Below are 21,652 nucleotides of genomic sequence, written 5' to 3' on the forward strand. Positions count from 1 at the left end.
GCTGATGCATAGGAGCACATGTACCCCAATGTTCATAGCAGCACTCTCCACAATAGCTAAAACATGGAAAGAGCCTAAGTGTCCATCAACGGACGAATGGATCAAGAAGATGTGGTTTATCTATACCATGGAATACTCCATGGCAATGAGAAACAATGAAGTCTGGCCATGTGTAGCAACATGGATGGACCTTGAGGGTGTGATGCTGAGCGAAATAAGTCAGGCAGAGAAGGACAAATATCATATGTTTGCACGTATAGGAGGATTAGGAGGAACTTGACGGAGGAACAAGGGGGAGAAGAAGGGGGGAAATGGTGGGGGAAAGGGAGAGAGGCAAACCATGAGAGACTCTTGAATGCTGACAAAAACTGAGGACTGATGGATGTGGGGGGGAGGGGGGATGGGCATGGAGGAGGGCACTTGTGGGGATGAGCACTGGGTATTATATGGAAACCAATTTGACAATAAACTATTTGTAAAAAAAAAAAAAAAAAAACAGAAAAGAAAAGAAAAAAAAGAATTTTATATAGGGGCACCTGAGTGGCTCAGTCGGTTAAGCGTCCAACCCTTGACTTTGGCTCAGATTATTGTCTCATGGTTCATAGACCTTGCCCCGCATTGGCTCTGCACTGAGAGCACAGAGACTGCTTGGGATTCTCTCTCTCCCTCTCTCTCTCTGCCCCTCCCTCACCTGTGCTCGCTCTCTGTCTCTCTCTCTCTCAAAATAAATAAAACTTTAATAAAAAATAATTTTATTTATTTTCCCCCATGCCCCAAGAATTTTATATAAATAGAATTGTACAGCATGTGACCTTTTGACAGAGGCTTTTCTCACCCAGCGCATATCCTTGAGCTCCCTCTAAGTTATCTCATGTACCAATACTTCATTTCCTCCATGGCATGAAGGCACCATGATTTGTTTAGCCATCTACCTATTGTAAGATAGTATATGTGTTTCCCAGTGTTTGGCTATTACAGACAAAGCTGCTATGACAGATCATGTACAGGCTTCTGCGTGGACCTTCATTTTCTGGGATAAATGCCCAGGGGGATGATTGCTGGGTCATGTGACATGTTTATGTTTCGTTTTTTTAAGAAACTGCCAAGCTGTTTTCCATTCCCACCAGCAATGCATGCAAGATCCAGTTTCTCCACATCGTTGCCAGTATTTGGTATTGTCACGATTTTTCCTTTTCGCTATTCTAACAGGTGTATAGTAATATCTCACCATAGTTTTAATATGCACTTCCATGATGGCTAATAATGGTGAACATCCTCTCGTGCGTCTTTGCCATCAGGCTACCTCTTTGTGAAATGTCTCCATATTTCCTGCCCACCCTCTAGTGGGTTTGGTTTTTTTACTGCTGAGTTTTGAGAGTTCTTTTTATAATCTAGATAATAAATTTTTTTAATATTTATTTTTGACAGTGAGACAGAGAGAGACAGAGTGTGAGCAGAGGAGAGGCAGACACAGAATCTGAAACAGGCTCCAGGCTCTGAGCTGGCTGTCAGCACAGAGCCTGACGCAGGGCTCGAACCCACAAACTGTGAGATCATGACCTGAGCCAAAGTTGGACGCTTAACCGCTTAACCGACTGAGCCACCCAGGTGCCCCCTATAATCTGGATAATAATTAACTCTTAAGATTCCAAATCCACGGAGGACACGACCCAGTCTTGCTTCTTTTATTTACGAACAGAAGCTTCTGAGAGCTCCCATCTCATTCTTACCCAGGATCCCATCTTCTTTCCCGTGAGGCTGTGCCCAGGGTCACCTGAATGTAGGCCCTGCACACAGCCAGCTCCGATCTGGTCACCCATGACCTCCAAAAGCTTCCTCTCTGTGCTCTTCCTCTCCTCAGATATTGCTCACGTTTGATGACCAGTTCCTGCTGACTGTTGCTGAAGATGGCTGCCTGTTTACCTGGAAGGTCTTTGATAAGGATGGTCGAGGAATCAAGCGAGAGAGGGAAGTGGGCTTCGCCGAAGAGGTGCTCGTTACTAAAACAGACATGGAAGAGAAGGTAAGAACTAGGTCTAGTGAAGAGAGACGTGGAAATTCCTTACCAGACTATGTCCAAACTCTTGGGCCTGGCATTCGAGGGCCTGCATAGCCAGGCCGCCCCCACTGCCCAGCAAAGACCCCCACCCCCAGCTCCCCGCACATTCCCTGCCCGCACCGCCATGCTGCCCTCCTCACTGCGGCTGCGTCTCTTTCCACTCTCACCCTGCCCGTCATCCTGCCACGTGGCCACCCTGACTTACGCTCTGCTCTACTTTTAGCCTGTGAAACTGGCTTTCCTCTTCCTACTCTTTGAGGACAGGAACATGGCATGCAGTTCTCCCGTGTGACCAGCAGTTTCGAGCCTATGCTAGACACGTGAAGACAGTCACTCAGTGTTGACAGAACTGAACTGACAAGCTGAATATGCCAGTTGAATCTGTGAAACTTCATAATTGCTAGTAGACCGGGCACCTGGGTGGCTCAGTCGGTTAAGTATCCGACTTTGGCTCAGGTCATGATCTCACAGTCCATGGGTTCGAGCTCCGCATTGGGCTATGGGCTGACAGCTCAGAGCCTGGAGCCTGCTTCGGATTCTGTGTGTGTCTCTCTCTCTGCCCTTCCCCTGCTCATTCTCTGTCTCTCAAAATAAGACATAAAAAGTTAAAAAAAAATAATTGCCAGTAGAGCAAGCCTTTATATAAAGAGCCTTCTTTTTTTTTATTTTTATTTTATTTATTTATTTTTATTTATTTATTTATTTATTTATTTTTACAAATAGTTTATTGTCAAATTAGTTTCCACATAACTTCAGTACTCATCCCCATAAGTGTCCTCCTCCATGCCCATCCCCCCCTCCCCCCCACATCCATCAGTCCTCAGTTTTTGTCAGCATTCAAGAGTCTCTCATGGTTTGCCTCTCTCCCTTTCCCCCACCATTTCCCCCCTTCTTCTCCCCCTTGTTCCTCCGTCAAGTTCCTCCTAATCCTCCTATACGTGCAAACATATGATATTTGTCCTTCTCTGCCTGACTTATTTCGCTCAGCATCACACCCTCAAGGTCCATCCGTGTTGCTACACATGGCCAGACTTCATTGTTTCTCATTGCCATGAAGTATTCCATGGTATAGATATACCACATCTTCTTGATCCATTCATCTGTTGATGGACACTTAGGCTCTTTCCATGTTTTAGCTATTGTGGAGAGTGCTGCTATGAACATTGGGGTACATGTGCTCCTATGCCTCAGCATTTCTGTATCCCTTGGGTAAATTCCTAGCAGTGCTATTGCTGGGTCATAGGGGAGTTCTATTGTTAGTTTCCTGAGGAGCCTCCACACTGTTTTCCCGAGGGGCTGTACCAGTTTACATTCCCACCAACAGTGCAGGAGGGTGCCCGTTTCTCCACATCCTCGCCAGCATCTAGAGTTCTCTGATTTGCTCATTTTAGCCACTCTGACTGGCGTGAGGTGGTATCTCAGTGTGGTTTTGATTTGTATTTCCCTGATGAGGAGGGATGCTGAGCATCATTTCATGTGTCTGTTGGCCATCTGGATGTCCTTAAAGAGCCTTCTTTATATGAAAAAAAGTAGTTTGAAAACATCCTTGAAACCCAGTTCTCTTCATAATAAAACAATAAATGTGATATAACCAGCATATTGTTTTAAGGTTTTCTACAAAGCAGGCACTGCACTAAGTACTTTATAAGTATCTTCTTGTTTATAAGTTATCTCCTCACATCATCTCTTTGAAGAAGATACTATTATTCTCCTCATGTTTTAAGAAATGACTTTGGAGAAGTGACGTGACATGTAGTAGGACCAGAGTTCTGACTGAGATTTAATCTAGAACCCACTCTCTTAATCACTACCCCAAAGGACCCTCTCTCCTGTGAAGGCATTAAACACTCTGGGAAGATGTGTTTTGAGAGTTTTGAGTGGACAGCTAGCTCTGTGCCACACTCCCTAAGGGAGGGGAAAGCCACCAGGCTTACAGAGAATGGCAGAGCTGTGCATTCATTGCCGCTCATCCAGCATCTGGAGTGCATTTATTGAATACCTACTGTTTGCTAGGTGCTGTGGATGCACGTATAAAAAGGCAGGCATGGGCCCTGTGATCAGGAAACACAGTCAAGTAGAGATGAGTAAACCATCAGAGCAGCAATGCAAAATGGCCCCAACACAGGATGGTGAGACCCAGGCATTCCCAGAGATCCCTTCCAGAGTTCCCTGGAACTTTCTGCAGGAAAGGATGAGGGAGAGCCTATGAGAGTCAGGGTCTGACCTCCTGCAAGCAGACAAGCACATCTTCTCCTGTTTCTCCTTCTCTCTCTTTTCTCCCCCATTCTTCCCCAAGGGTAGGGGAAAAGAACAACTAGAGACACCAGGCTGTGCCAAAGGCCTCAGGTGTCTGGGCTGAATCCTGACCCCGCCCCCAAGTTGGCCTTGTTCTGCTCCCCTCCTGGAGCCCCTTCTCTCTCTGCATGTGTGAGACTGTGGTCTTATTCCCTGTAAGCCTCCCTGTCCTTCCCCGCTCCCCGCTTGCTCTCTCTCCACCTGTCCTTTAAAAGTCACATGTCTCAGAATTCCCAGCTCTCATTTTCTTCTTGATATTCTATGATATTCTATGTAACTATCTCTCACAACATGACTTACTTATTCATCCATCCATCCATCCATCCATCACAGAGGGTTCTGTTATGTACCAGGCACTGTACTAAAGTCTAAGACAGCAGAAATGACAGACATGTGGGGGCCTTGAGCTCATAGCCTTGGAGGACATAGGGGTAAAATTAAAAAGGGAAACTAAGTGTGTTACAGTTGTTATGAAGAACGATGCCCTGGGGTCACAGGGGAAAGGACCCTGACGCAGGCCAGGTGGTACAGAGGAAGTAAGTGAGCCTTGGACAGAACCTTCCTGAACAGATGGGAAAGGGTCTTCCACACCAAGGGGTGAGTGTGCAGAAGGGTGACACAGGGGCTCCGGGGAAGATGCTAGGTGGGGTCAGGGATGAGAGGGTGTGCGGAGCTGGAGCTGGAGAGAGATTGTGAGGGCCTTTTACACTGTGTTTCAGACTTTGGAAATTGTTCCTAAGGACCCACTGATAGATGTAAGTTAGGAAACGACTTGAGATTTACATCACGGAAAGCCTCATCTGCAGCCAGGCGGGGCAAGGATTGAGGAAGGATGGTGAGCGTGTGGCTCAGAGACAACATGTCAAAAACCAGAGTTGTCATCAGTAAATGTATCTACTAGTCCAAGGCAGACCCCGGGGGGACCCACTCATCTGATAAACATTCACTTAGTGCTATGTTGCTGGCCCTGTGCTAGGCACCCGGGATAAAGCAGTGAAGTGGAAGGGGCCAAGTGCAACTCGTGGGGGGCATCCTACCGAGGAGACCGTCTTCATCCACGGCTCTGTCGCCTTCACCCCACCCCCAGTCAGCCACCACGTTCCCTAAAATCTGCCTCTTGAATCTCTCCATTCCGCTGTCCTCCCCATCCCCTGCCTAGACAATGTGGTACCCCCCTCCCCACTAATCCCTCTGTCTTAGTGCTTGAATCCTGCCTGAGCTACACACTGCCGTCAGAGAGGTCTTTCTGAGACCAGAGTGAGCTTAATCAGGTTGGACAAGGGCCTTGAGGAGACCACTCATCATGGCCGGCAAGGACCTTGACGGTCTGACCCCGTCTCGGCCTCCTCTCCCTCTGCCTCCCACCTGCTCCACATCACACACAGTGCTTTGACCAGGCATCCTCACTTTTACCCCCGACTTTGCACATCCAACTTGTGTTCATCCCTCATCTCAGTGCTTCCTGTGTGCCAGGGCCGGAATGCAGGATGGAGCATAGCACATTCGTTGTTCTCTAGCGGTCTGTGGCAGTAGGGGGAATAGACCAGAAAAGATGAGACAGGGATGCACGGTGGGGGGGTGATCATGGATGAGCGAGAGGAAAACCCCTGTGTGCTCACCCTCTCTGTCATCAACATAAACTTTTCCAGGAAATGAAGGGTGTGTGCATCACAGAATTTTTAGAAAACTTTGACATCAGCAAATGCAACAGATTGAAAGAAGTGACTAAATGTAGGAACCAGCAAGGCAGGTAGAGTTAGGACCTTAATTAATGATAGTGAGGCCAGAAGAGGCATAACAGACATTGAGAGGGACAGATTGACAATCCTGGGAAACCTCCTGGCTCTGGGCACTCAGCACAATTTGTAACGATATGTTTATTTGGCTTCCTTGATAGAGCCTCCCATGGGGGCAGGAATCACAGCTAGCACTGTTTCTCAAGTACCTACTGTGTGTTAGGCACTCTTCTGGGCACAGGCATGTATCAGATACAAAGCCAACAAAGATCCCAGTCTTCTGAGAGCTTAAATTTTTTTTTTAAATGTTTACTTATTTATTTTTGAGAGGGAGAGAGAGAGGGCAGGCAAATGGAGGGAGGGCAGAGAGAGAGGGACACAGAGAATCCGAAGCAGGCTCCAGGCTGCATTCTGACAGCAGAGAGCCTGATGAGGGGCTCGAACCCACGAACCGTGAGATCAGGACCTGAGCTGAAGTCGGACGCTTAACCGACTGAGACACCCAGGCACCCCTTGGAACTTAAATTCTAATGAGGAAGAAGACAAAGGACAATAAACAAATGCATAAGTAAATTGTACTAGAAAGTGCCTAGATCTAAGAAAATAATAAAAAGTAGAGCAGAGTGAGCAGAGTCATGAGTGTCAGGAATAGGAAGGGAAGGGCCGCAGAATTAACTAGTGTGGCCCAAGTAGACCTCATTGAACAAGTGGCATTAACACATATTTGAAGATGAGAGAGTTATTAGCAGTATGCCTGGCACACAGTAGGGCTCTCTGGATGGATGTTGTGAGGGCGGAAGAGGGAGCCCATATGCCTCCTTGTTTTTTTAGCCTGTGTGTCTTGTGGGGAAAAGATGACAGGTTCTAGTCGAGACACAGGAGTCTGAGGCTGAGCAGAGCTGCAGATCTCAGAGAGCTCAAGGCCACCGGTTTAAATATTCCCATTCACCCATTCACCCCCACCATGAATGCCCTTAACTCTGGTGTTCCTCTCCCAAAGGCTCAGATCATGCTGGAGCTGAAGACTCGTGTGGAAGAGTTAAAAATGGAGAATGAGTATCAGCTTCGACTGAAGGATATGAACTATTCTGAGAAGATTAAGGAGCTAACAGATAAGTTCCTGCAGGAAATGGAGTCCTTGAAAACGAAAAACCAGGTCTGTCTAAGAGACTGAGCCAGCAACCCCAAGTAATGAGACATTGCCAATTTACTCAAGATGGAGACCTCCCCTGCCTTACCCAAGCCAAGCCCAAAGAACGAACTATACAATACTGTGTGGTTTTTAAGCATAGTTCCTAACATCAGAAATGCTTAGAGAAAGTGCTAAGTAGAACAAAGAAGAATATAAGACTATAGTGAATGCTATTAAATAAGTAAATACACATAGAACAGCTCATAAGAAAATAGCCAGCAATGTGATTACCTCAGGAAGTTGGGATTCTTTCTGGATAATTTAAATGTTTTTCTTTCTACTTTTCTGTGTTTTGCAAATTCTCTACAATGAGAATATATTATCTCTGTGATCAGGAGAAACTTATTTAAAAACAAAATGAAAAAAGTAACAAGAAAAGCAAAGGATAGAAAAAGAAGAGCTACCAGAACATTGATTTCTGGATGGTCAGTAGTTTAAATAAAATTAGTCTAAATGGTCCCTCTCATAGTCAGATTTGATCTCTAGGACTTCCCAGAATAACTCCCTTGCCCTTCATCCCAAACCCCTGGCTTATAGGGTATTTGTTCTTTTATGTTATCTCCATGGGTCAGAGAGTTTAGCTAGGGGGGAAAAAAGCCCCTGGCTGTTAGTTTTATTATTTCATTCCTTTGGCAACAAACATCAGTGTGGTGCCCTCCACAAGCTCAACACGAAGTTATTCCTGGGGACAGCCCCTCTGCCTGCAAGGAGCTTTCCCGCTCGATTAAAGAAAACACTTCTTAGAAGCTGACACATTAACACATCCAAGGATTTAGTTGACAGCAATGTGCAGACAACAGAGAATTCAAATGAATCCTTACTTTTCCCACCCCAAAACCCATCTGCTACGTGTCCAAAACCGAACTCATCAGTGACAAGACCCATTTAGTAGAAAGGATATAAATAAAGCCTAGAACTTTCAGAACAGAATATAATGTAAATAAAAAGCGATCACTTCCTGTGGCTCACAGAACAATGTCTGGTGTAAAATAAAGGGCTTAGGAAACATTTGTAAATGAAGGAGGATGTCACTTATAAAATGTGTTCTTGCCCTGGGGTGATCTCAGCAGATGTGTGGAAATGAGAACAGTTGACTCTGTGTTGTAGGTTTTAAAAACAGAAAAAGAAAGGCAGGATGTATCCCATCGTGAATACATCGAGGACCTCCTAGACAAACAGAGCCGGGAACTGCAGGACCTGGGTGAGTCGCGAGGTAGAGGCCGTGTGGTGGCCTGGGGGCAAAAGTCTGAGAGATCCCCCCCCCCCCCACCGTTTGGATCCAACAGAAGTCCCAGGACATCTGGCTTTGTCTGTAAACAGACTGCTTTGATTCCCCTGGATCTCACTGTGGATTTTACTTCTGTGTATTTGCTCCTTCGTTACACATGTATTAAACTCTTACTGCATGCCAATAGGAGACACAGAAAAGTGCAGGTCTGGAGTCCCAGACTTGCTGCCTTGAGTCCCAGACTCACCACATACTTTCTGGGTACTCTAAGGAGTCACCAAACCTCACTGAGCCTCGGTTTATACTCTTCTTCTGTAAGAAGAAGTGCTGATAACTATTTTGCATATTCAGGACATTCTTCTTGGCCTTGAACCCCTAGAACAGCCCTCTGCCCTTTCCTGGACACCTTCTGCCTAGCTAACAAGGGGAGGGAGTTTGGCTGCCTGACCAGCTAGTGGGGTGATGGCAGATGAGAAAGAGCCAGGTGGGCATTTGAGTCTCAGCTGGTGCTAGGAGGCGGGGGGGAGGGCACCAAAGGCTCCTGGGTGCCTCTGAGGTCGGTGCTCCTGTCTAACGTGAAATAACCTTCCTTGCTTCTCTCCAGAATGTTGCAACAACCAAAAGTTGCTTCTAGAATATGAGAAGTACCAGGAATTGCAGGTCAAGTCCCAGAGGATGCAGGAGGAGTATGAAAAACAGCTTCGGGATAACGATGAGACCAAGAGCCAGGCCCTGGAGGAGCTGACGGAGTTTTACGAGGCCAAACTGCAGGAAAAAACCACGCTTCTGGAAGAGGTACTCACCAGAAGCCATATCGTACCTCCCTCTCGCCGTGCATCCTGTAGGCCTGGCCTGTGAACAGCCCAAAGAGCTGTTGGAAAGCTCGCTGGAACTCCTCTTCCTCCCACTTCCTCCTTTTAGCATCTGGCCTTGTATTCGGCCCTTTGGCCCTTCACCGTTTGTTTCCCTCTAGACCAGGGGGCCCCATGAGCTGGGAAGTGCTCCGCATTAGGGACTGAAATTCTTTGGATCAACTAAGTTCCTATCTGTTGTCCTAGCCTAACTGTACCTTCAAGCCTTAAGGACTGGAGACTCCTTTTAATTTAATTTTTTTATTTTTTAGTACTTACTTACTTGGAGGGGGGAGGGGCAGAGAGAGAGGGAGAGACAGAATCGGAAGCAGGCTCCAGGCTCTGAGCTGTCAGCACAGAGCCCGACGTGGGGCTTGAACTCACAGACCTGAGCCGAAGTCGGATGCCCAACTGACTATGCCACCCAGGCGCCCCTGGTGAGACCTTTTTAGAAGAAGCTTTAGGACCTGGAGAGGAATGAGGGCCCTAAACAATGGGGAAGGTGGCTGCCTGAAACCCATTAGCAACTTCCTGTGTCTCACGAGATGAGATGAAAGCCCTCCTTCCCTGACCTGACAAACACAGATGGCCTCTTCTTGGTTTACCAGCCTGAGTGCTGGGTGACCAAGAGAAATGAAAACTGGGGCCTGGTTTTCAGTCCCGTGAGGGAGGCAGCCACACCAATGGATCCTCAAGAGAGGCCTGCACAGGAGAGCTGGGGGGTGCAGACATCCCTGAGGGGGTCAGAGAAGACTTGCAGGAGCTAATGAGAACCCATGAAGAATAGAAGGGGGAACTAACGGGACATGGGGAAACACAGGAGGGAAGGGCAGGCTGGCAAAGTCGTGGAATGTTCAAGCAGTTTGGGTTGCCAAAATATCTAGTTTCCCAAGATGAAGAGAAAACTGAGAAGAGCCAGATGGCCACCTTTTCTGCATGAAATTGCAGCAGATGGTATCCTGTAAGTGAGGGGGCGGAAGAGTCCTGAAGGTGTGGAATGAGTTTGGAAGGGAATGAGGAAGGGAATGGCCGAGAAGAGGACTGGCAGGTGTGCAGCCCAGAGCCCAGCAGAGGTTGTAAACGTAAATCCCGGCAGCATTAATCCACCAGGCCTTGTGCTTTTCCTCAGCAGGGCTCGGCAAGCAGGCGTGTGAATGAGGGGGACGCACCAGCCCAGATTCATGGCTGGTGTGTGGCCGAGTGGCGCCACCGAGAAATACAGGTGGTCTGCCGAGTAGCCATCCAGTCCAGGCCAGAGAGGGGTAAAGAACCAAGAGTCTGGAAGAGCGGAGGAATCAAGTCAGGGCCAGGGGACGTGGTGAGGCTGACAGCGGTGCCTGGGGAGCGGGGGGGGGGGTCCAACAGTGAAGTCACCTGTGCTGAGAGCAGGGCCTGGATTTCCAGGCTTCGGACGTGGCACCGTTCTGGAGATGGACCTGAGAGGGGGTGGCCGAGGCAGAGGTGAGGTAAAGGTCAAAGCACCCCGGACATTATAGGACCATCTGTAACCACCCGCAGTTACAGCAAGGTGGACTGAGTCGGCACCCGGAAGTCCGCAGCGAGCTGGGAAGTGAGCAGGCAGTGGGGGTTAAGCCAGAGTGGAGGGTGGAGGTCTCCTGACAGAGCAGGCTAAGTTCCGACAGCCAGTGGGGGTGTTGCTGGCACAGCCGCCCTGCCACGGCCCAGCCCACCTCCCCAGCCCCGTGTCCTGCTCTCCTGTCCAGCTTCTTCCCACCTAACGACAAGGAATAGCCAGGTTTTCCATGTATCCTCTGCTCTGAATGACTCCGCTTCACCTGGCAGCTCCTGCTCACGCTTACAGACTCAGAGCCAACCCCTAGGGGGCTTCTTCCCTAACCCCTGTCCCCTCCCACAGGGCTAAGCAAGCCGTCCTCTGTGTGCTCAGGGCCCCCAGACCCCTTTCTCTTGCAGCCTACACAGTAGCATCCTGTGTTTACATCTCTTCCTCCCCTGGGGAGCTGCTCAAGGGCAGGGACTGTGTCTCACCCCTCACTGATTTTCAAACCAGCCCCCACCCCCCGCACCGGCATATCCTAGATGCTCCAGAAATGTTTGTTGACATCCAGTAAACTGCTCTGGGCTTTACCTTTGGGGGCTCGAGGTAGAAGGACTGAGTCTGCCCTGAGGGGAGAGAGACTGGCCTTCCTCCCAGGACCCCCACCACCTGCTGTGATTACACCCATTTCTTCTTCTGAGTCAAAGATTTCAACTCAGAGCCTCCCTAGGGGGCTTCCACCTGGCCTGCCTTCTCACCAACCTGGCCGGCCTACTCTCCTTTCTAGTGACATCTATCAGAGCAAGAGCCACGGCTGGTGGGTGACTCTGGCACGCAGACAAGAGCACACCTTGCCAGGCTTCTGTCTAGCAAGGGTCTGCTGACGTGTGATGGGGATAGAGAGAAGCCTTTCTGGGGAGCCCAGTTTGAAAACCACCCTGCCTCTCTTAACCCCTGAAACACTCACTCCCGGGATGGTACGTGCAGTTTGGGAGAATGCCAGGGTCAGCATGAGAGAAAAGCGATCTATAACTTGCACCACTTGGGGGGCAGTAAGCAAAGAGGAGTCACCCCTGACTCACTTCTCAGACTCCCCCAGGCGCAGGTGGTTTTGCCAGCGCCTGGGCTTCAGGCCAGTTATGTGCTAGCTGCCATACAAGGTCTTCCGGGTGGTGAGCAGAGATGTGGCCCTGCCACCAAGGAGCTTCCAGGATCCTGTCACACAGCCAATTACAACACAACACAACGTGATGGGGGACGTGCGGGTGATTGGATTAAGGTGCAGGAGGGCAGACTTAAAGGTTCACTCTTTTGGGGCACCTGGGTGTCTCAGTCGGTCATCTCAGGTCATGGGCACAGGGTCATGGGATCGAGCCCCGTATCAGGCTCTCCATGCTGAGCCTGGAGCGTGCTTGAGATTCTCCCTTTCCCTCTCTCTCCCTCTGCCCTCCTTCCCCACTCATACTCTTTCTCTCTCTCTCTCTAAAAAAAAATTTTTTTATTTTATTTTTTTTAAATATTCTATTTATTTTTGAGAGAGAGACAGAGACAGCATGAGCAGGGGAGGGTCAGAGAGAGAGGGAGACACAGAATCTGAAGCAGGCTCCAGGCCCTGAGCTAGCTGTCAGCACAGAGCCTGATGCGGGGCTCGAACCCACGAACCGTGAGATCATGACCTGAGCTGAAGTTGGATGCTCAACCAACTGAGCCACCCAGGCTCCCCCCCCTTTTTTTTTAATATAAAAAAAATTTGTTTTTAAAGCTTCATTCTTTCATTCAGGTAGTTATTGAGTACCTACTGTGTGTCTGTGCTGGTTGTGCTCTGGGCACTCAACAGTGGGCATGACAGACCAGGTTTCTTTCCTCAAGGATCCTGAGGAAAAGGCAATCAAGTGGCTCTACAAATATAAAATTACAACTGTCACAGATTCAGTGAGGAAAGATAGAGGAAGCGTGGATGTCAGTGTAGAGAAGACCAGAGATGGAACAGGTCCGGGGGTGCTGGGACAGTGGTCGCTGCAGTGGAGCCTGCGGCCTCATCTGGTAGGAAGAGAAGGGAAGACAGAGGACAGACAGGAGGACAGAGGAAGGTCAGGGGACCCTGGGTCTTGGCTCCCGTTTCTGTAATAGCACTCTGGCTCCCACTGCCTGTGACAGGCCCCGCATGCTCACCTTACCCCGCACCCTCTCAGCACAAAAGGCTCGTGTGCCTTTTCTACCCGAGCGCACACTCTCCGTCCCCTGAACCAGGCACAGGAAGATGTCAGGCAGCAGCTGCGTGAGTTCGAAGAGACCAAGAAACAGATCGAGGAAGATGAGGACCGAGAAATCCAAGATATCAAAACCAAGTACGAGAAAAAGCTTCGGGACGAAAAGGAATCAAACCTGCGGCTCAAAGGAGAAACCGGCATCATGAGGAAGAAGGTATTGCACGGCTCCCCGACAGGCCCGGGTGCAGGCGAGGGCTGTGTTGCCAGTACCTCTGCACTGCCGGGCAGGTGCACCCTTAACACCTCTCCTCGGCGCTGTCCCTTCTCTGTCCTTTTCACCGGGATAGTGACATTTGCCCCAACACTGGAAGGACACCCAGACTTTCATTTATGGGCTAGTAGGATTTAGTCAGTTTTCAGAGTTAAACTTTGGGTAGAAATGGAGATGAGGTCTTGTGGAGGTGAAGGTCAAGTCCCCGCTGGAGTGTCCTCAGGCTCTCGGTTCAGGGAGCTGTGGGCATGAGAAGGACTGGGGTGTGGGATGCTTGGTTTACAACGCAAGACACATGTTTACTGTCACTGATAGTTGGGGTGAAGTGAGATTCAATTCACAGATCCTTCTAAAATTGCCACAGTTTCCCAAAAATGTTTAGCCTTAGGCCTAGTCCAAAGCAAACTCACATTCCTTCCTATTAGAAATCACACTACTTAATCCAGGGGACCAGGGACAATGTCATCTTCCCTTCTTAGACATGGCAAGGTGGCTCATCAGTGACAGTATCTGTGACCTTGATGCGGCATGGATCCCAACCTTTCAAGGTTGGCATGGTCCTGGAAAACTCTGGGTCCACTCAGGGATCCAGAAAGTCTGTCCTCACAGAAGGAGATGGGACTAGATCTTATCAGACAGAATACTGCATCACTTGTGCTGCCAGGGAAATCCCCCAACTGTCCCAAATCTCAAAAAAATCACTCCTAAGACCCCAGAAATGCTGAGTTTTAAGCTCCTGAGGGTGGGGAGTTCAGGTCACAGGTCAGTGATATGATAGGGAGCTCCTTAAGTTCATGGGCATTTGGGAGGCTGGGAGGGGAACACAAAGACATTGGTGGTCTCTGTTGTTGCCATTTGTATCTGCAGTTCAGCAGCCTGCAGAAGGAGATTGAAGAGCGAACCAATGACATTGAGAGCCTGAAGGGGGAGCAGGTGAAGCTGCAAGGGGTCATTAAGTCCCTGGAGAAGGACATCCTGGGCCTCAAGCGGGAAATCCAGGAAAGGGATGAGACGATTCAAGATAAGGTGAAGGCTCGTCTCTGCCCTCCTTCAACCACCACCCAGAGGGAGCCAGGGGAGGAGAACCAGGCTCAGGAGAGAGGTCCCTGAATGCTTAGGACACATCCATTTAATTTAACCTGATGGGGATGCGTGGTCTGTGAAGTGCCTACTGTGTGCTGGGCACTGGGCCGGTTGCTGTAAACACCCCACACTCAGTTGTCCCAGTAACCCCGGGGCCATGAGAGCTCAGGCTGTAGAGCTCAGGAAACTGAGCTCCAGGTGGTTTGGTGTCTTGCCCAAGGTCAAACAGTTGATAGGCGACAGACTTGGGATAAGAACCTAAGTCAGCTGACGGCAGGGCCCCTGCTCGCCACGGCTCCAGATGTCCTCGGGTGACTGTCCCCACAGACATTGCGCACTCCCTGTGGTTGACCTACAACTGCCAGGTGCCCCAGAAAGCTGGGATCACTTTTGGGAATGCCTTTCTCACAGAACACTTAGAAGACGACACATCACATTTTGTGAGGCTTACCCAAATTTCATAGCCGCCTCCTAAGCAAATCCAGGCTGTGTGCCCTCCGGCCCCTCTCCTCGCCACCCCTGCCTCAGGTAGGCAGACTTCTCCAGTGGCTGAGATGGGGGGCTTCAGCACTGGCTGCCTGAGTTCCGGCACAGGCTTTGCCATTTACCTGTCGCAGGACCCTGGGCAACTTCTCTAAGCCTTGTTTTCTCACCTGTGAAGTGGGGCCCCCTCAGGAGTCTGCTAAGGGGAAATGTATGAAGTTTCTGCATGTCAGTGTTTGTCTATGTACCTGGGTATTTGTGCAGGGAGGGTCCAAAGCTCTCTTCAGATTCTCAAAGAGGGGTGTTGACAAGAAAGAGGTCAAGGCCTCCTGACCGAAAATTGCAACAGTCTCCTAACCCGTCTAACGGACTTCCTTCCCACTTCCTACCCCCCCTCCCCCGCTCCCTGCCACCATACTCTGTAACTGTGTCACTCTTCCCCTTAGAATTCTGCCATAGCTCCTCATTGCCTGTGCCAGGGGCAGCAAAGGATTTTCTGTAAAGAGCTTGGTCATAAATATTTCGTCTTTGTACACAGCATGGCACCTGTCGCACTACTCAGTTCTGCCGCTGTGTTGTAAAATCAGCCAGAGACGACGCATGAATGAGTTTAGGAAAACAGGTCAAATTTGACCCAAGGGCCATAGCTTGGCAACTTTAACCTCCTGGATACATTCTGAACCCCCTTTAACCCAACAGGCAAGACCCTGAGCCTCTCCTCTTCACCCCCATTTCTCACTTCCCCATGAACCACTGCTTTACACGCTCGCACACCATTCTCAGCATCCTTGATGTATCCTGCACCTTCTGTGCTGTTCTCTTTTACAGCACCTACCCCGGAGCAAGGCTATACTTGTTGACACATCTGCTTTCCCAGGTAGTGCTTTCTCCTTAAGGGCAGGGACTGTGTCCTATTTCTATCTGGAATCTCAGACCCTAGTGAAAGGCCTTCGTTCAGTAAGTGTTTAATGGATGGATAGATCCACATTCCAATTACTATTGCTCTGTGAGAAATGATCCCCAAACTTAGTGGTACAAAATAACAACTATTGGGGTGCCTGGGTGGCTCAGTTGGTTAAGCGGTCACTCTTGATCTCAGCTCAGGTCATGGTCTCAGGGTTGTGAGTTCGAGCCCCACATTGGGTTCCATGCTGGATGTAGAGCCTGCTTAAGGAAAAAACAAAACAAGACAGTAACAACTGTTTTGTTATGCTTTCAGGTTCTGTGGGTCTGGCATTTGGACAGACTACAAGGTGGCCTATCTTTGTCCCTGATGGCAGGGGCCTTTCTGGGCCTCAGTCAGGGATGACTCATTTAGCTCGGGGCTAGAAGATCATTATTGAAGGTGGCTTCTTCCTTCTTACTTCCAGGGTGGCTGGGAGGCTGGACTCCATGGGGACTGTCAACCAGAGTGCCAATGTGCTCGTCAGCCGGGAGGGAGGTCTCAGTGCAGGGGGACTTTCTCCATAGCAGATGGCCTCCCACACAGCACAAGTCCTAAGAGAACCAGGTAGAAGCTGCTTAGCCTTTTCTGAGCTAGACCGGAAGCCACACAGCATCCCTTGAGCGACATTCCTTGGGTTACAAGCAAACCGTAAGTCCAGCCAGATGCAAGAGAAGGGAATTAGATCTTTCCTCCTGATGGGGAAGCATACGGTCACATTGCAGAAGAGCCTGTGGGATGGGAGAAGCCGTCGAGGCCAGCTTTAGAAAATAGTCGTCTACAAGCTATCTTTGAACGAGAGAGTGAATGGATGCTGAGTCCTGGCACAGAAACCAAGGAGTCGATGCTACAGTCAGTCCTACAGTCAGCCTCTGTGTCCCCAGCCGGGAGAGCCACCCGTGGCCACCTCAGTCAGGTTGCGGGATTTATGTCCTTTCCCTAAAGGGTCTGTGTACACCCTGGCCTCCTGCCACCTCTCACTTCTCTCTCATCTCACCCACAGGAGAAGCGCATCTATGATCTGAAAAAGAAAAACCAAGAACTGGAGAAATTCAAGTTCGTACTCGACTACAAAATAAAGGAGCTGAAGAAGCAAATAGAACCACGAGAGAACGAGATCAAGGTGATGAAGGAACAGATTCAGGAGGTGAGAACCATCTGAACTGCTCTAGCCTCTGGGACCACTGTCGCCTCCTCTGCCGTTGCTGGCGGGGGCACGTGGGGTGCAGGGGGGAATGAGAGAAAGCCTTCCTCTCAGTCCCTGTCTTCCCCCAGGCTGTGTGGGCCTCCACTCCGTAGAGGGTGTCACAGGAGAGGCGCAGCCGGGGACTCAGTTGTGCAGAAGTGAAATGCTTTAAGATTTGGCGTGTGGCCAGACCTTAGGACGGGCTTGGGCCCTCCGAGGGAAACCGCGACTCTTGGGCCTTCAGCCACCAGGGGGCAGTGTGCACTCAGCCACCAGCCTGTCGCACCAGAAAGCACATTCCTCCAACTGAACATTTTTTCCTCAGTCTGGAACTGTTGGTGGGGGCGTATGCAAAGCTGCAGTGTTTGGACTTCATCTGAGGAGGAATGGGAAGTCATGAGGTCTGTTGAGTAGGAAAGTGGCAGCCTTAAGTATGTATTCTGGGGAAGCGGACAGGAGGAAGAGAGATTAAAAGCAAGATCAATAGGACAAGGGCTCCTGAGAGTCCAGTGAGGCACAAGTGTCCCCCATTGGCGCCTCTGTCCCAAGCACAGTGCATCTCCTTAAGCAGATGGCGGCTGACAGTGAGTCCACGGTTGGTCTCAAACCAAATTCCTGCCTTCCCCTCCCTTCTGTTTCCTGTTTCCTGGTAAGTTACCACAATCCACCCAGGTGCTTAAGGTACAAGTGTAGAGTCTTCTCCATTCTTCCCTTCCCCTAACTGCTGTATCCATTGATCGCCAATGCCTATCTGACTTCTCAAATCTACCCCTTCTTTCCTCTCTGCTGCCTCACCTGGGTCCAAGCCTGTCCTCTCTCACCTGGACTTGACTCTAGCCTCTAGTCTGGTCTCCACATAGAAGCCACAGCGAGCCCCTAGTGGTGTCCCATCTCACTTAGAATAAAATCCACACCCCCTACCGGGGCCCTGCACGATCCAGCCTCTACTCCTCTCCAGTCTTGTCTCCATGCTCCCTCCCCAGCACCAGCCCAAAGGCTTTCTGCAGCACTGAGGATAAGGCAAGCTTTTCCTTTGCAACGCTACTCCCTCTGCCAAGAAGCACTCAGATCATGACCAGCTTCTGTGTGTCTTTCATGTGGAGGCTTCTCTGTCACCTCTTCGGGGAAGCCTTCCCAAGATGCCCTATCCAAAATGGCCTCCTGCTCCCCATCCATGTTCGCTAATTGTACTGAGCAAGGATACAAGTGAAGTGTGTCAGAGAACATCGATGGCCCACGTAGAATTGGATACCCCGGAGCTCTGGTGGAAGAAAGCAAAGCCTTTTCTCTAGAAGGCCCAGGAAAGAAGCCAGGTGGTAGGATCAGTCCAGGGCTAGAGTGTCCAGAGATGGCTTGTTATTGTGCCAGTGACTTTCTCCTGGTCTCTGGGGAAAAGCCAACAACAGAACTGCCTCATCTGGGCCTCCTGCCATCCTTGAGTGACCTCAGGGCCCAACAACGGAAGCCCAGAAAAGAGCAGAGGCCCCACTTGCCTGGAAAGTCAGTGTGCTGCCAGCCCCTGGAAATCACCATCCCAGGTGCCCCTTCCTCATTTGTCAAGTGGATTTACACTTGGGTCAGTTACTTTCTACCCAAGCACATCTGAAGGATTATTCACTTTCCCGTCAGTAACTGGGCCAATGGTGGCAGTGACTCCCAGCAGGGAATACTCCGGCACCTTGGGTGATTCAGACAGGGCCCCTCCTGGGCCACCCCTGGGGCCAGTCCCCACCAGGGCTGAATCCCTCCCTGGAGGCCTCTGACCTCAGGGCTTCCCTCAGGAGGTCAGAGACCCATTTGGCCCACCCGCTGCGGATCTCTCGTGTGAAGTTCTTTTTTCCTCCAAGAAGGAAGCGGTAAGCCCTCCTCTGTGGATGGAAATCTAATACTTCCTTGATTCGGTACCTCCCCACACATAGACTTTACCAGCTTCTCTTCCGTGAGAAGGGGCTATCTGCTTCCTAGGGAGAGAGTGTCTAGGACCTTGTCATTTTATTTCACACTCTTGTTTTTTCATCTAGCGCAGGGTTTTCTCAACCTCAGAGAACCTCAGTGTAACATCTTGGGGTGGGGAGTTCTTTGCTACGGGGAGTCCCATGCATTGTAGGATATTTAGCAACATCCCTGGTCTCTGCCCACTAGATGCCTGTAGCAACCCTCCCCTTCCCCCGGTTGTGATCAACCGATCAACTGAAAACTAAAACGTTGCCAAATACCCTCTAGGGAGTAAAATGCCTGTTTCCTGCCCCTCCCCCACTGAGAGGCGCTGAGTGTGAGGAGAACGCATGGAAAAGTAGATGGGATTTCCTCACCAGGAAAAGGATACTTGTTCCCACATACTGGCTAGTATCCTAGCTGTCCAGCCAGCTATTCAAACTCCGCAGATTTCACAATTTTTCTATGAAGTAGGTTATTTTCATTCTCAGCAGCTTTTGAGGCTTTTTGTGTATTACTTCCTTTTTAACCTAATCTGTCATTGCTGGCTTCGAGACTACGGAGAGAGAGGCACAGCCAGCTGTAGGCCCTCAGACGTGACCTTGGAGAAGCCCTTGTCTCTCTTGCGGCCACCATTCCCTTGGTCTGGGCACCGTCATCTCACCCCTGACTGGTGTGCCTGGCTCCAGTCTTGCTGTCTCCAGGAGGACCTCCACATCAGGCCTTCTGAGGTGCACACGCGCCACCCCTTGGGTAAAACCTGCCCGAGCTCCCTGAGCTTTCAGTATAAAGGCCAGACTTCTGGCCAGCCTGAAGGCAGAACCTCTCCCCATTTGAGCCTCTGCCCCTGGGTCCTACATGACCCAGCTCAGCCGACCTCTCCAGACCCTCTCCCCTTTCCTCACATGCACCCCCATCCTGTAGCCCCCTGGACCACCCATAGTGGGCAGAGAGGCCCCAGGCTGCCCGTGCCCTGGGGCCTCTCTGTGCGGCCTGCTCTCTCCACCTGGAATTCCCCTTCTCCACTTTGTCCTCTAGTACCTATTTGTCGTGTGGAACCTGACTGAACATCCCTTTTCTGGGCACCGCCTCCCTACGTCCTCTGCACACAAAAGGGTACTTTCTACCTGGACCTTCCCCCTTATTCCTCTAGCCTTGTAGCTTTTTGCATACAGATACTCCCTCTTCATCAGTTTTGTGTCCCCATGCCGGTGGTGGCCGGCCGGCCCTCCCCAGTGGACACGCTCCTTCTTTAGCTGTGCACATCCCCATACTCGCTGTGTCCCGCACACGGCGGTGTGACATAGCTCCACCAACATGGCACATTTGGCTCTTCATCCCTCTTCCAGAAGGCAGGTTATTTAAAGCACCCCTCTACTCCCTCACTGTGGCTTCCCTTTGCCTTCCACACTGGCTGTGCATTCACTCGTTCAGATGAACACGGAGTGCTGACTTCATGCCAGGCGCTGCACCAAAGGGCTATTCTGTCTATCCAGATGCTTCCAATAAGGATAATAACATTCTCCTGCAAGCTGCCCCTTCGTGTCCAGAACATGGATGTGGTGCATCGGGGCTTTCCGGTACCCCCAAAGATGGTCAGGAGCCTTGAGATCTGACCAAAGGGCCTGGGGTAGGTTGGAGGAGCCACTCCATCCAGCCATGAAAGAACCCGGTGAGCTGTCCCTTCCCCCCACAATAGTGCCCCTCTCTGTGAACAGGAGTACCAGTGTCCACCAGATACGGTGTGTCAAGCAAGCCCCCTTGGCTTTTGGCAGAAATTGGATCAACTGAGAACTCCCCTCCCCCTGCTCTCATCCTGATCAGAAGCTCCAGTTGTCATTCACGTGTCTTTGGTTAATACAAGTGCGACAATGAATAAAAATCTTTCAGAAGCTCATCGGTCGCTTCTTCCTTTTCTTTTGAAGATGAGGTATTCTCCTCAGCTGTGCTTTGTAAAATCTTTTCAACAGAACGATGAGGCAGAGGCTCCTTAAACTGAGGACGCCTACACGCTGGTCCCTTAAAACTTGCTGCTTTCGGATCGACTCTGATGGCTTGCGGCCCCAAAGGGTCGAGAGTCACTCACACAGTTTCACAAAGTAGGCAAGGAAGGTATTTCTGTGCAGAACTCTGCCTCTGTTTCCAGGCCCCAGTATGTAAGAGTCACCAATTAATAAAGAGTTCTAGAAAAGAAGGTCATCAGCATGACTGAAGGAAACTCAGGGGGGCAATACAGAGGCTGGCTACAGAAACACACGATCTGGGTTAATACATCCACCAAGGGGTGGAGGCTTCAGGGGGTGGCCAGGACTTAGCAAGAAAGGTTTCATTCCAGAGGACATAGGTGGGAGCCAGCAAAGAACATCCTGATAGCCAGGGACACTTTCCCACCAAAAGTCGTGAGTTCCCAAATATCACTTGTATTCCATTACTTTCTTGTTCTTGACTTTATCCCCTTGTTCTCTGTAGATGGAGGCAGAACTGGAGCGTTTCCATAAGCAGAACACGCAGCTGGAGCTGAACATCACAGAACTGTGGCAGAAACTACGAGCCACTGATCAGGAGATGCACAAAGAGAGACAGAAGGTGCGGGGATTTTCAGAGTCTGGCAGATCTTGGCTTCAGAATCTGGCACCTGTCTGCAATGGGCAGCTGGCTTCTGAG

General features: G+C 50.2%; 1 protein-coding gene across 2 annotated transcripts in view; it reads left to right on the forward strand.

Moving 5' to 3' along the window:
• CFAP57 (cilia and flagella associated protein 57) overlaps positions 1-21,652 on the forward strand; it is a 71,387-nt gene that overhangs the window by 28,883 nt on the left and 20,852 nt on the right. Inside the window, exons 12-19 of one of the 2 annotated variants that reach the window (XM_039238688.1) lie at positions 1,862-2,023; positions 7,091-7,246; positions 8,390-8,483; positions 9,115-9,305; positions 13,128-13,301; positions 14,226-14,384; positions 16,871-17,014; positions 21,458-21,574. In XM_039238688.1, coding sequence (XP_039094619.1) covers positions 1,862-2,023; positions 7,091-7,246; positions 8,390-8,483; positions 9,115-9,305; positions 13,128-13,301; positions 14,226-14,384; positions 16,871-17,014; positions 21,458-21,574 — 1,197 coding nt within the window. Of the gene's footprint in view, positions 1-1,861; positions 2,024-2,282; positions 2,513-7,090; positions 7,247-8,389; positions 8,484-9,114; positions 9,306-13,127; positions 13,302-14,225; positions 14,385-16,870; positions 17,015-21,457; positions 21,575-21,652 lie in introns of those variants that run through there. The other variant, XM_039238689.1, reaches the window with a different exon arrangement.

This window comes from Hyaena hyaena, unplaced genomic scaffold (assembly GCF_003009895.1).
Source record: "Hyaena hyaena isolate Hyena2069 unplaced genomic scaffold, ASM300989v1 scaffold_144, whole genome shotgun sequence".
NCBI lineage: Eukaryota > Metazoa > Chordata > Mammalia > Carnivora > Hyaenidae > Hyaena > Hyaena hyaena.